Source organism: Lepidochelys olivacea (genome assembly GCF_965140295.1).
Source record: "Lepidochelys olivacea isolate rLepOli2 genome assembly, chromosome: 6".
Lineage (NCBI taxonomy): Eukaryota > Metazoa > Chordata > Testudines > Cheloniidae > Lepidochelys > Lepidochelys olivacea.
In genome coordinates, this window is record NC_140416.1 from 9,110,745 (window position 1) to 9,125,642 (window position 14,898).

Below are 14,898 nucleotides of genomic sequence, written 5' to 3' on the forward strand. Positions count from 1 at the left end.
AACAATGCAAAATTTTGAAATAAGATACATTTTTGGAGAAAGTGTTTGGTTCTAAAAATGTTTTTGGTTTTGATTTCTTTCCTCCTTTAAAAAAAACAAAAAACTTTCCCCTTGTTTTTCCTCCTTTTCCCACTGAAAAAGAGGAAGAAGGAAGCAAAAAGGATAAAAGAAGGAAAAACTTTTTTAAAATGTCTATTATTGGATTTCTTTGAGAATAGGTTTCAGAGTAACAGCCGTGTTAGTCTGTATTCGCAAAAAGAAAAGGAGTACTTGTGGCACCTTAGAGACTAACCAATTTATTTGAGCATGAGCTTTCGTGAGCTACAGCTCACTTCATCGGATGCATACTGTGGAAACTGCAGCAGACTTTATATACACACAGAGAATATGAAACAATACCTCCTCCCACCCCACTGTCCTGCTGGTAATAGCTTATCTAAAGTGATCATCAGGTGGGCCATTTCCAGCACAAATCCAGGTTTTCTCACCCTCCACCCCCCCACACAAATTCACTCTCCTGCTGGTGATAGCCCATCCAAAGTGACAACTCTTTACACAATGTGCATGATAATCAAGTTGGGCTATTTCCTGCACAAATCCAGGTTTTCTCACATCCCCCCCACCCCCATACACACACAAACTCACTCTCCTGCTGGTAATAGCTCATCCAAACTGACCACTCTCCAAGTTTAAATCCAAGTTAAACCAGAACATCGGGGGGGGGGGGCGGTAGGAAAAAACAAGAGGAAACAGGCTACCTTGCATAATGACTTAGCCACTCCCAGTCTCTATTTAAGCCTAAATTAATAGTATCCAATTTGCAAATGAATTCCAATTCAGCAGTTTCTCGCTGGAGTCTGGATTTGAAGTTTTTTTGTTTTAAGATAGCGACCTTCATGTCTGTGATTGCGTGACCAGAGAGATTGAAGTGTTCTCCGACTGGTTTATGAATGTTATAATTCTTGACATCTGATTTGTGTCCATTTATTCTTTTACGTAGAGACTGTCCAGTTTGACCAATGTACATGGCAGAGGGGCATTGCTGGCACATGATGGCATATATCACATTGGTGGATGTGCAGGTGAACGAGCCTCTGATAGTGTGGCTGATGTTATTAGGCCCTGTGATGGTGTCCCCTGAATAGATATGTGGACACAGTTGGCAACGGGCTTTGTTGCAAGGATAAGTTCCTGGGTTAGTGGTTCTGTTGTGTGGTATGTGGTTGTTGGTGAGTATTTGCTTCAGGTTGCGGGGCTGTCTGTAGGCAAGGACTGGCTTGTCTCCCAAGATTTGTGAGAGTGCTGGGTCATCCTTTAGGATAGGTTGTAGATCCTTCATAATGCGTTGGAGGGGTTTTAGTTGGGGGCTGAAGGTGACGGCTAGTGGCGTTCTGTTATTTTCTTTGTTAGGCCTGTCCTGTAGTAGGTAACTTCTGGGAACTCTTCTGGCTCTATCAATCTGTTTCTTTACTTCTGCAGGTGGGTATTGTAGTTGTAAGAAAGCTTGACAGAGATCTTGTAGGTGTTTGTCTCTGTCTGAGGGGTTGGAGCAAATGCGGTTGTATCGCAGAGCTTGGCTGTAGACGATGGATCGTGTGGTGTGGTCAAGGTGAAAGCTGGAGGCATGCAGGTAGGAATAGCGGTCAGTAGGTTTCCAGTATAGGGTGGTGTTTATGTGACCATTGTTTATTAGCACTGTAGTGTCCAGGAAGTGGATCTCTTGTGTGGACTGGACCAGGCTGAGGTTGGTGGTGGGATGGAAATTGTTGAAATCATGGTGGAATTCCTCAAGAGCTTCTTTTCCATGGGTCCAGATGATGAAGATGTCATCAATATAGCGCAAGTAGAGTAGGGGCTTTAGGGGACGAGAGCTGAGGAAGCGTTGTTCTAAATCAGCCATAAAAATGTTGGCATACTGTGGGGCCATGCGGGTACCCATAGCAGTGCCGCTGATCTGAAGGTATACATTGTCCCCAAATGTGAAATAGTTATGGGTAAGGACAAAGTCACAAAGTTCAGCCACCAGGTTAGCCGTGAGATTATTGGGGATAGTGTTCTTGATGGCTTGTAGTCCATCTTTGTGTGGAATGTTGGTGTAGAGGGCTTCTACATCCATAGTGGCCAGGATGGTGTTATCAGGAAGATCACCGATGGATTGAAGTTTCCTCAGGAAGTCAGTGGTGTCTCGAAGGTAGCTGGGAGTGCTGGTAGCGTAGGGCCTGAGGAGGGAGTCTACATAGCCAGACAATCCTGCTGTCAGGGTGCCAATGCCTGAGATGATGGGGCGCCCAGGATTTCCAGGTTTATGGATCTTGGGTAGTAGACAGAATATCCCAGGTTGGGGTTCCAGGGGTGTGTCTGTGCGGATTTGATCTTGTGCTTTTTCAGGAAGTTTCTTGAGCAAATGCTGTAGTTGCTTTTGGTAACTCTCAGTGGGATCATAGGGTAATGGCTTGTAGAAACTCGTGTTGGAGAGCTGCCGAGCAGCCTCTTGTTCATATTCCGACCTATTCATGATGACGACAGCACCTCCTTTGTCAGCCTTTTTGATTATGATGTCAGAGTTGTTTCTGAGGCTGTGGATGGCATTGCGTTCCGCATGGCTGAGGTTATGGGGCAAGTGATGCTGCTTTTCCACAATTTCAGCCCGTGCACGTCGGCGGAAGCACTCTATGTAGAAGTCCAGTCTGCTGTTTCGACCTTCAGGAGGAGTCCACCTAGAATCCCTCTTTCTGTAGTGTTGGTAGGGAGACCTCTGTGGATTAGTATGCTGTTCAGAGGTATTTTGGAAATATTCCTTGAGTCGGAGACGTCGAAAATAGGATTCTAGGTCACCACAGAACTGTATCATGTTCGTGGGGGTGGAGGGGCAGAAGGAGAGGCCCCGAGATAGAACAGCTGCTTCTGCTGGGCTGAGAGTATAGTTGGATAGGTTAACAATATTGCTAGGTGGGTTGAGGGAACCATTGCTGTGGCCCCTAATAGCATGTAGTAGTTAGAAAACCTGGATTTGTGCTGGAAATGGCCCACCTGATGATCACTTTAGATAAGCTATTACCAGCAGGACAGTGGGGTGGGAGGAGGTATTGTTTCATATTCTCTGTGTATATATAAAGTCTGCTGCAGTTTCCACGGTATGCATCCGATGAAGTGAGCTGTAGCTCACGAAAGCTCATGCTCAAATAAATTGGTTAGTCTCTAAGGTGCCACAAGTACTCCTTTTCTTTTTGAGAATAGAAAATTTTGAAAAAAAATATATAAAATTTGTAGAGCAATTTAGGGGGTTGAAAATGTTCATTTCTTCAGTGTGTGGGTTTTCAGGTTTTTTTCTCTCCCTTTTTTGATTTTTGCCACTTAAAAATTGAGGGAAAAGAGGGAGGAAAAAAGAAAACACCTGAAATCAAAATTGTCTTGTTTTCAGGTTTAATGACCATAAGAAATAAACAGATGAAAAATATTTCTTTTTGAAACAAAGGCCATTTTTAGGGTGCAAAAGGTTTGTTAAAAATAACACACCACATTTGTTCCCAAGGTATGCCAGCAATTGCCTCAGTGGTGAGGGTCTCGACTCTCTAGTGCTGTAATGTGGCTAAGACATCAAAGACTATCCTTGACACCAGGCATTGGAGCCTAGGCCCATTTAGAATTCAAGAGGTGTGGGGAAAAAAATATCCTTTGTGTTCTGGTTCAGCTGATTCTGCATTTGGACTGGAGGAGCCCTCAGACACAGCAGCTAGGGAATGACAGCAGCAGGCATGCAAAGGGCTGGGAGCTGCTCCTTCCCTCAGCCAGGGTCTGATTCTCTGAGCTTGGCACTCATTAAATCACACACACACACACAATGTACTGTACCTAAATGCAATGAACACACAAGAAAAAAATGAAACTCAAGGAGCAGGTCTACTCCGGAAAGGTGAGGCTGTGTCACATGCTCAGTTTATAAGCTCTTCTGACTGCCAGCTCTGTAAGCTCAGCCTCTCTAAGATCTAAGAGTCAAGCTGGGGTCTTTTCATTTTCCTTGCCCTCACTCCAGAGTTCATCCACTGGGTCCCTCAATCTCTTCTTGGATCAATGGGCGCTCTCCAGGATTCTCTGCTCCATGTTCCCCCTCTGGATCTCTTTTATTGTCCATCTCAGCCTCCTTTCATCCTTGCACCTTTCATCTGTCCTGCATGACTTGTTGGCTTCTGTTTCTTTGGGACCCATTCCCCCTTCTTCTGAAACTTTGTTAGTCCTGCGAGGAGGTCCTACCCTTCCCTCAGAAGCCACATGGACTGGCTTCTTCACATGGCTGGGAAGTGGGGAAGATCCTGTGGGCCATATTATGCCCTCAATGATGTCTGCACCACCCCCACTGCCATCAAGGTTTACTAAACATGGGTTCAATTCCCTCCTCTGCAAGTTGAGCCCTCTTTGATGTTAGGCAAATCACTTAAACTTCTGATGCCTTAGCTTCCCACCCATAGTACTTCCTAGGCTGACGGGGATGATGTGAAGTATGATAAAGATTGTGAGGTTTTCAGGTACTACAGTAAAAGGGGCAGATAAGTATCTAACCACAGAGAAGTATAAGCAATACCTGCTCAACTTGGGGCTCTGTCCCCCTCTGGTGGTGACTAGGCTAACTAGAGTTTGATGGGGCTGCTATAAATGGGGTGGCTAAGCGAGCTGGAAGGAGATGATCCAGAGTTCTGTGATTTGACCCCCACTACCAACCACCCACCCACCCAGGCGTGTCTGCATTACCAAAGTATGTTAATAATTCCTTTGTGGAGCGGAATCCATTGTGTACTGACTTTGCATAGCCAAAGTTTATTGTAGCAACTAAAGTTGGCTGATTAGATGCACCTAGGGGACAGATCTCCTGAGTCAGAAGGTGTCATTCTCACATTGTCATTTTCCAGAGTAGAAGTGCATTTCTTTTTAAGACGTGTAGGAAATCCATTAAGGGGGCTTAAGGCTAGGGGAGGGCAAATGATTCTGATGAGCAAACTGCTACATTACCTATGTGCTCTTTCCAGTTCTTGACAGCTAGACAACAGGAGTCTGTGTGGGCCCGGGTTTATGTGTGAATGAGAATGGAATGTAAATGTACCCTGTGATTAAAGGCTTCTCATTTCTTAGCCCTGTTTGGATCAGCTGCAGAGATTTCTGCGAGCCACATAAAAACCAACTCCTTAAAGGGATCTGTCCCACACAGACAGATTTTTTGCCTCCTTACTTTCCGGTGGTGGTGAGATCGAAGGACATAATCTGGAAAGCTGTGGTGGCATTTGGCATTGGGTTTGGTCCTGGTTCTCTGCAAAAATAAAAAATATACAAGTCTCAAAATATATTAGCTATACATCAGAGCACAGAGAGTTCTCTAAGACATGGTTATAGAAGGTTGCTCTTCCGCTGGGAACATTGGCGATAGCGTCCTTTATTTGCGTCATCCCACAAAATGCCAGAGGCACATCTAAATCCTTCCGAAAGAAAAGTTACATCCAACTTCACCAGTGGCAGCTGACGTTGGGAGGAGCTCATCCCAAAAATGAGCCATTGTTCCCAAATGCTGTTGGTCGCATTGATCCAGTTCTCAGATAAGTTATTGGGGAGTGGCTGTGTGTGCTGGGGTTAGAGTGGCAGGAGCTGGGCATTGTGGGTTCTATCCACGCCTATGCCCATGTGGCCTTAGGAAAGTCATGCCAATCGCTCAGTACCTCAGTTTCCGTATCTGTAATGCCAGGCTAATAACCACTTACCTTGAGCATCTGGCATTAGCTCCCCAACCCACCCCTCAGCAGTGGGTATGTGGACACAGACTGACTAAGCGGAGCGGTTGCTAGGGCAGAGCAGCTGGTCTCTCCCTTTCTTTTTAAAAGCATGTTTGTTTTTCAATCTGCAATTTTAACGTCCACGATGGGAAGAAATAGAGCGCTCCAGCTAGACCTACCTGGGTAGCACCAATACGGAGTAGCCCCTTTTGGGCACCACTTGCACTGTCATAGCACTTTATAACCTGACCGGCAGCACCACCTACTGTTCCAGCCCTGAGACTGCACCATAATCCTCCCCTGGGGCATAGCTTTCTAGTCCAGTCCTAGACCCTGCTGATGTCCCTCAGTATTCGCCTGCAACCCCCCTGCTATCCCAGCTTCCCCACCCCCCTCGCCAACACCCCTTAATCCCAACTGCACCCTGCCTGCTATTCCAGTGCTGTGGGCTTCCCGCACATCTCTGCAAATCCCCTTCTATCCTGACCTATAGTCCCCCCGCTATTCCACTCCTGGGCTTCCCATTCCCACACTGCTCTGGTGATGCCCATCGGGCCCGACCTGCAGCCCTCTGCTGTCCCAGCACTGGTCTCCCCACAGCCCTCAGCTTTGCTGATACCTCTCATCCACAGTTCTGTTAATGTGCCTCAATCCCAACTCACAGCCCCCTTGCTGTCCCAGTCTTAGGCTCCCCCACCAGTTCTGCTGACACCCTTCAGTCCTAACCTACAGCCTCCCTGTTACTCCATCTCGCACTTCCCCCTCAGGTTTGCCAGTACACTCACCCTTTCCCTGACCCCTAGTCTTGAGCAACAGACCAAGTTCAAATTCCCTGACCTATTGACTTCTCGACTTCATCTAGAGAACCGAGAATGGGCAGATCTCCCTCAACACCAACAGCCATCCAGCCAAGGACCAACTAGAAAACAGCAGACCCTTGTTCTGGCATCTCCTCCAACCATACAATGGTACATCTCAGTGGTGGGGCCATTCCTCGGAGTTAAACCTGCCTCTCTGGCCCTCAGAGATGCCATGCCTCAGGATTCTTAGTAGTACCTCAACCCTGGATACCGCAGTGTCCATGGCCACAGGCCCCACAGCCACACACAGAACTGATGAGCTGTAAGCTGTCCAACCCTGGAGAGCTACAGCTGTTGCAAATCCACTTGACATCTGCCATATATATTCCTTCCCCCACCCAACTCCTTGTTTTAGGTTTGTAGGCAGATGTGGTACAAGAGCTGGCACGGAAGGGGATGCATGTGTGGGGGTGGATGTTGTGTATGAGTGTGCAGGACATGGTGAAGAGGAGAACTGGCGACTGACTTGGGTGGTGGCAGCCCATCCATGTTGCGAGTGGCGCTGGGCCTTGGCTCGTTGGCTGTCTCCAATGCTGCCAGCAGTGTGAAGGGCCTAGTACAAGGCACGGCTAGATCTCCTTGCCTCACAGGCCTTGCCCCGCTGGGCACAGTGGCTGGGGGATCAGAAGGGACTGGGAGCAGAGATGGGCTGGTTTCCCCAGGCGTCTGCAGCTGCGGATAGAAGATGGAGCAGCTTGTGACAGCACTGAGCACAGCCAGCCAGCCCCCAGCCATGCAGCCCCAGCTCTCAGTGGCATCTCCCCAGCCATTGGGGGAAGGGCACCGTGGCCAGGACCATGCACCTATATCTCCTCATCCTCGCTGGCCTTGCTCCAGCGGTGACAGCAGTTGGCGGTGATGCCCAGCAGGAAGTTGGTGGCCACGGAGGCAATAGAGACAACGAAGCCCACAAAGGCAATGAAGAGATAATCGTCCAACGTCAAGGTCAAGTGGCAGGCCTTGAAACTCTCCTCTGTCAGTGAGAACAAGGGGGTTCCCTCCACCTCGGGTGGGGCACGGCACTTGGCCAGCTGGGAATCTGCAATGAGACACAGGTAGATGAGAAAAAGGAGAAGGTCCCTATACACAGGAATTATCCCTCTACTCCACACAGGTAACATTGGCTCTAGCAGGTCCAATATCCATCAGTTCCCAGCTCTGATGCAAACTCATTGTGTGACCTTGGGCAAATCACTTAACCTCTCTGTGTCTCAGTTTCACGGTTTCTAAAAGGAGTCTAATAATAATCACATACTTCTGTAAAGGGCTTTGAGATCTTTGAATGAAAGGCACAAAGTATAATCCTTGTTAGTCGCTTTCTCTCCCGCCTGAAGTTTCCGGATGGTAATGTTGACCCTATTTCAGTCTTGTCGTCTGGGTAGTCAGAGGTTGCAGTGGTGACGTTCATAACATAGTCATGATGCAGCACAACTGCATCCCAATGCCAGTCATAACCCTCCATCATGATGTCACAGCACATCACCAGTAGTCATGGCTGTGTCACTGTGTTGCAATGTAACATCACCATGGGGCAGCATTGAAAGCTGAGATCTTGCCAAACCCCCATGTGACATGAGGTCATGGAACTCAACCCAGCTCAACATCATCATGATGCAACTCAAGGGTGACCACGTCAGGACATGGCACATAAAGTCACTCTCCAATGTGTCCATTCAATTCTGGTGCTTCCAGGTTTTGGGTGCTCAACTTGAGATACATGGGGCCTGGTTTTCCATCTCCATCTCTGCTTGAATTCCATGAGAGCTGCAGTGTCCACTGCCTCTGAAAATCAGGGAAATAAACTGGGCACCCAAAATTGGAGATGCTCCAAATTATTGGGTGTGCTGGGATAATTTTGGCCCTGGTGCAATTTTAGCCCTGGTGCCATGATACTAGGCAGATAGGTGCAAAACAGATGGTGGATAGATAAATTCACTAGAACCACAATGTCACAACAGTATGTCCCCTTTGCACAATGCATTCCCATCACCAGCCTCCAAATGGCATAATGATTCCATGAGACAAGGTCACCAGATAATGATGTTGCATCAGAATCAACTGTGTTATTATCCCGAAGTCCTCCAGGTGGGGAAATCCTATCAAACGTAGGACAGGAGAGAGCCCTACCCGGCAATCACTGCCGTTATTCAATCAAAGGGCTCACTGGAGAATGCAATGAGGATCAGCAGTACTAGGGGTTCCTCAGACCTGAGAGAGTATGTTTAGATGGATCCAGGGTCTACTGCAGCTGTGGGAACTCCGGGAAGAATATCCCCTCCCACCACAGCTCCTGCAGTCAGCAGCTTGTGTAATCAGCAACAAGGGCAGGAAGTAACTAATAACACAAGAATCAAAAGAGGGCAGGAGGACAGGGAGGAAATGCAGATTTCTGGCCTCCCATTGCTGACTGTGGATCTGCCTTTGCAAAGACAGAGATAGGCAAAGCCACACCTTACAAGGCCAGTGGGTTCATACAGAGTCCATTCCCACCCTCCTTCTCCTGCCCTGCAGCAACCACTCTTCTATTCCTAATCCCCCTACCCTATGTCCTCCAGTAACCGTTCAGCAATTCTGGTCCATGTCTCCCGACACACACACACACACACACAGCTCTGCCTACATCTCTCAATCTAGTCCTGCAGCCTGCCCTGCTATTCCATGCCTGGGCTCCCTCCAGAGCTATCCCAGTGCTCTTCAGTCCCAATCCACATCCCAGCCTGCTATTCCAGCATTGGGCTCCCCACTGTCCCGCACACACAGCTCTATTCATGCCCCTCAGTCCCAACTTACAGCCTCCTTCCATCTCAGCCCCGGGTTCTCTCCACACACAGCTCTGCCAATGTGCCTTGATCCTGACCTGCAGCCTCCACAGTACTATTCTAGGAGGGCCCATCCAGTTCCACTTGAAATGGACTCTGGGGTTGTACTTCCAGGGAGTGCCTCCTGGAATGGCCTCTGTTTGCAGTCCCCTGGAGCAGAACACCAGGACTGGATTCTGTGCCCCTGTAGAGGACTCTGAACAGGTTCCTCTCTTGATCTGGGCCTGCTGCCTTGGACCCTCTGGCTGGTGCTGGGAGGAGACAGAGGCCTTTCACTTCACAGAAGGTCACATCCTGTGCCACATACCTGAGGTGCAGTGCTGGATGCGATTCCTCAGCCACTTCAGGAGTGGCTCCATGGTGCAGCCACACACCCAGGGGTTGCCCCCGATCTGTAGGGTCACCAGACCCGGGAGATCCTCCAGGGCTTCCAGGCTGAGGAAGGACAGCCCCCCATGGCTGAGGTCCAGGTCACGGAGCTGGGCTAGCCCCCGGAAAGCCTGGGGGTGCACTTTTCGCAGACACGGGTTGTGGCTCAGGTCAATCCTCACCAGGCTGTTGGCCTCCTGGAACATATTAGCAGCCACATGGCTGAAGTTGTTGTAGCTCAGGTCCAGGTGGGCCAGCCGCTTGGCAGTCAGGAAGAGCCAGGCGGGCAGCTCCGCCAGGGAGTTATTCCTTAGGTCCAACACCCTCAGCTCAGCATAGCAGGTGAGGTAGCCCGGTGGGATAGTGGTGATGCGGTTATGCGCCAGGCTCAGGTTCCTGGTGTCTAGGGGCAGGTCAGGGGGCACCGAGAAGAGCCTCTGCCCACTGCAATCCACCACGTGGCTGCGGCAGGTGCAGAGGACGGGACAGCTAGCACTGGCCTCAGAGAAGGCCATTGCCATGGCAATCAGGAAAGGAGTCAGGAGCATGGCAGAGGAGCAGCGGGACATGGGCCCCTCTCCCCACAGCCAAGTGCAGCCTGTGCCCATTTTAGTTGGTCTTGAGCAACATGTCGCATGGAGGCAGAAGAAGGAGTAAGTGGGAGTCATTCATGCCTGAAGGTGGCTACATGCTGGCTGCAGGAGAAGCCCGGGCCTTAAAGCCATTGTCTATCAAGTGCCAGGGCCACAGTCACTAGCACACCATGCACCATGAAGGGTGGGCCAGGAACGACAGGGTCCTGACTCCTCGGACAGCACTTTAGTAGCCCATTCGTTACCCTTTAAAGGGTATGAAGTGGAGAGCAAAAAGAAACGTAGCTGTATCCATCAGTCTACACCTTCCATTGATCCATCAAGTGATCAAAAATGGGAGGAAAGCAACTAAAATCAAGGATTTTTTTCTTCCAGTTCATCAACACCCTTGGGACAATGGTTTGAGCCCATGAAAAAAAACTTCCTCATTCCCTTTCATGCGTTTGTCTGCTGGGAATGAATGCCCATCTCGCTGAAGCCGAGATGAGGCCAGGCCAAGGAATTTAACTCCACTGAAACCAAAGGTATATTTTAGTTGCAAAGCAAATCCAGCTCCAATTCAGCAGAAGCCACAGGGCCTTTTCCTGGAGTCATTTAGGTCTGTTTAGTGCCCGAGCAGAGGAACAGCATTTGAAATCCAGATAATAGGTTATCCGCATTGATGGTCAAAATCCTGGAGGCCTCAACATCAGCCCAACAATATAGACTCCTTGAGTGGCTTGTGCCTGGGACAATCAGGAGAAACTAAGGCTGGAAATGAGCCCTTTCTAAGGCTGTGATTTCTGCAGTCTGGGAGAGGCCAGTGGGACTGGGATGTCGGGGGATGGGGTGGGGAGGAGATCCAGGAGGAAAGGGAGGGGCTTGGAGTCCTGGGGTATCAGCTGCTGGTTTATCTTTCACTCCCAGTCTCCCTCCCAGCAGGCAGCAACAGGGCTCCAACTGAGCGACCTGCCAAGGAAACAGAGGAATCAAAGACTCAGCAACAAGGTCATCAACCAGCTGGTGTGTTCATACACTCATAGGTTCCAAGGCCAATGGGACCCATTTTGATCATCTAGTCTGACCTCCTGTCTAGCACAGGCCAAAGAATAGCCCCCAAATCATTCCCAGCATAGAGCTTTCAGAGAAACAGCCCATCTTAATTGAAAAATTGTCAGTGATGAAGAATCCACCACGACCCTTGGTAAATTGTTCCAATGGTTAATTACTCTCACTGTTAGAAATGTGCACCTTATTCCCAGGCTGAATTTGTCTCGCTTCAACTTCCAGCCATGGGAGGAGACGAGGGAACGGCTGGGAATCACCTCACAGTCTCTCTAACTTATTGGTCAGCTCCACTGCCTATCTGCATCCCTCTCTGTCTTTCCACCCTATTCACTCTGCTTTAGTCCTGCTCTCTTCTGCAATACCCCCGTGCTTTTATCAGCACTAGACTGCACTCAGCTCTGTCAGTGCAGTTCAGTCCTGACCTGCTCCTCCAGCCTAGGGTCCCCGCCATAGCCATAGCTCTGCCATTGCCTCTCCATCCCAACCTGCAGCCCTCTGCTATCTCCACTCTGAGCTCCCCTCCTGATCACCGCTGTGTTGATGACTCTCAATCCTGACCCGCCCTAGACTCACTTCAAACAGATGCAGCTCTGCTGAAGCCCCACGAACCTAGGCATAGATTAAGAGGTAAAGGCCTAGTCAGCAAAAGAAATGGGACTCCAACCTCACTGACCTTGGATAAAAACCCCTCAAGTTGCATGACTTGCCAAGGGCAAAGCAAGAGCCTAATACCCAGAGGAAGCGTCTGTCAACCTTTCTGATCCTTCAGTCCTGCCCGGCAGCTCTTGCAGTCCCTAGACCCCACACCACCCTGCCAATGCCCCTCCCTGCTCTGCATCATCCCCTACTCTGTCAATCCAGGGCCTCCAGCCAGAGCTCTGCCAGTGCCTCAGCCCTGCAAGCTGTCCCAACCCTGGACCTCCCCTCAGGCTCTGCCAAAGCCCCTGATGCCTCCCATCTAGCACCCCTTGCTCTTCCAGTCCTGGGCCACTTTCCACCCCTGCTGAGGCCCATCGGTGACCTGAAGAACCCTCTGCTATTCCAGTCTTTCTCCTGATGTCAGTCTCGTTCCCTTTCTGTCTCGTTCTCCCTGTCTGGCTATATTTCTTTCTCTCCATTGCTCTTCCCAGGGACATGCCCTCCTGTGCTCCAGCTCACTCCTTGCCTCCCCTTCCAGCCCCCGCCCCCCAATACAGCACCTCCACCAGCCCCACTCCGTTTGGTCAGGAAAGCTGCTCACCGGTCCACCCTCCAGCGCTCCCTGCCCCCCACTTCTCAGGTAGGTGTCCCTTCTCCCCTAGGGCTCCAGCACACCTACCACCACAAAGCCATTTCTCTCCCTGCTGGACTGTCCCCACCCTGTCCTCAAGGCACAAACCCTCAGGACAAACACGCACACCCGGCCAGCCGCTGCCCTTTAGGACACACCCAGCCTGCACACTCACTCCCAGCCCCCTCTCCATCTCCTCTACCTCCCCCCCATACTCTGCCCAGTTAGCACAAGCCAGATACTCACTCCAGCCCAAAGAGATCCGCAAAGCAGCTGCGATGCAGACAAGTATCTCCCCTCTTCCTGGGCATCCTCATGTTCTTCAGCCCGGCAGGCATCCTTCTCTCCTCAGTGGCTTCTGGCTCCTTGGGCAGCACCCCTGACAGCTCCCCCTCGCCCTTCTCCCTGTACGTCCGTGCATCTATCTGTCCCTCTCTTCAGAGGAGTGGGTGTGAGACAAGTGGAGGGAATGACAGTGTCTCTTCTTGAATTGCAGCAGCAGCTGCTGCTGAGTCTGTTAATTCATCCAGGTCTTTCCCAACCTCCTCCTCCTCCTTTCTCTCTCAATCTTCCCCCCACCCCCCCACAAGGGTCAGGTACTGACGTGGCACTGTTTCTTAGCAACTGCCTCCACATCTCTGAGCAACAGAGGAGCTGGTTGCAGACCCCACTGAGCAGAGAGGGAAAACAGAGGAAGCAAACGGTGGGGATCAATGCCACTCACAGGATCCTAAGGACACAGAGAGGGAGACAGACACACAAGTCGGGTGGGGGGTAGCATGCAGACAGGCTGGGGTGGGGGAGGCAGAGAGAGGAGGGAGCAGTGAGCCAGAGCGGATGCAAACAGGGATGTGGAGACAGAGGCCGGGGGGAGAAAGAGAGAGAGGGGGGGAAAAATGAAGGAGCGAATGAATAAAGAAGGGCCAGGAAGGAAGAGGTGAGAGAGAATAAGCTGCAAGCTGCCTGGGATGGGCCCTTCAAGATCATCAAGCAGCTGAATGAGGAGAACTATGTGGTGGAACTGCCCAACTGAGCTCACAGCCACCGGGTGTACCATGTCAACATGATGGAGCTGTACTGTGACAGGGAGAGGCTGGTACTGGCCATGTGTGGCCACTGAGAGAAGGGGAAAGATCCTCTGGTGGGTCTCTCTGAGACAGGAGCCAGCCCCTTGCTGGAATCAGTTCCCCTCTCTGACCAGCTAACCCCTGCCCAGCAGGCAGAGATGAGAGAGGCGCTGCATTCGTACCAACAGCTGTTTTCCAACTGGTCTGGGCTCACTAAATGAGCTGTCCACTGGGGGAGATGGGAGCCAGCCCTCCCATCAGGTATTCCCCCTTTCAGAGTAACTGGAAACACAGGTCAGACCCTGGAGGGATAGGTCAGAGACATGCTAGCTTTAGGGGTGATCAAGCCCTGGTTTACAGTGCCAGGTTTACAATGGCTCCAGTGTCTCCATGGAGCCGGGCCCATGCTCAAAAGGGGCCCTGGCCTGCTCCACTTGCACTGCGCCCTGAGACTCCATTGGCTCCCTCCGCCCACCACTTGCTCCTCTCGGCCTGCCCGCTGGTTAGCCAAGGGCTCCTCTTCACTTTCTGGTCACACCCACTGCTCCTCTCAGCCCCCCGGCCAGACCCCAGTGCACTTCTGGCTCTGGGCAGTCTCTGCTTCCCACCACCTGTGGGGCCCCACCTTTCTCCCCAAAACTGAGCCACCTGGGACTAGTGCAGAAGCCTGGCCAGTCTCAGCCAGGTTCGGGGGAGGGGTGGGGGGAACAGTGTGGAGGGCTTGGCTGGGTCCCTCCAGGCAATTGTGTCTTGAGGGACCCCGGCTGGGCCAGGTCCTGGCCTGGCTGATCGCACCACTCCTGAGGGCCCAGAGCCCGAGGGGCCTGCCTCCCAGCAGGCCTGGTGAGTGTGGCCGGGAGGCAGGGCTTGAAGGAGTGGGTCTGTAGGGGGTATGGGGGGGGATGCTGGGTTGTGAAGGGGTGGGGAGGATCTATGGGTGTTGAGGCACTAGGGAGTGGGAGTTCTGTGGGGAATGCTGGGAAGTTGTGGTGGGGCTGTGGGCAGGGGTGGTGTTATGCAGAGTGCTGTACATTTGTGGGTGGGTCTCAGGAGGGCACTGGGCATAGTGGGTCCAGGGGGCCTCTGGCCATAGAGAGTCGGCGGGTTTGGGGTGGGG

The 14,898-nt window shown here is 51.1% G+C and overlaps 1 protein-coding gene across 2 annotated transcripts in view; it reads right to left on the minus strand.

The window, feature by feature from the left end:
• LRRC55 (leucine rich repeat containing 55) overlaps nucleotides 1-13,244 on the minus strand; it is a 30,823-nt gene extending 17,579 nt beyond the window's left edge. The window contains exons 1-4 of one of the 2 annotated variants that reach the window (XM_084631599.1): nucleotides 12,961-13,244; nucleotides 9,743-11,345; nucleotides 7,420-7,655; nucleotides 3,481-5,299 (exon numbers count right to left, since the gene is read on the minus strand). In XM_084631599.1, the coding sequence (XP_084487725.1) occupies nucleotides 7,420-7,655; nucleotides 9,743-10,472 (966 nt within the window). In that variant the 5' untranslated portion in view covers nucleotides 10,473-11,345; nucleotides 12,961-13,244 and the 3' untranslated portion in view covers nucleotides 3,481-5,299. Of the gene's footprint in view, nucleotides 1-3,480; nucleotides 5,300-7,419; nucleotides 7,656-9,742; nucleotides 11,346-12,960 lie in introns of those variants that run through there. The other variant, XM_084631600.1, reaches the window with a different exon arrangement.
• Nucleotides 13,245-14,898: the final 1,654 nt, after the last annotated feature.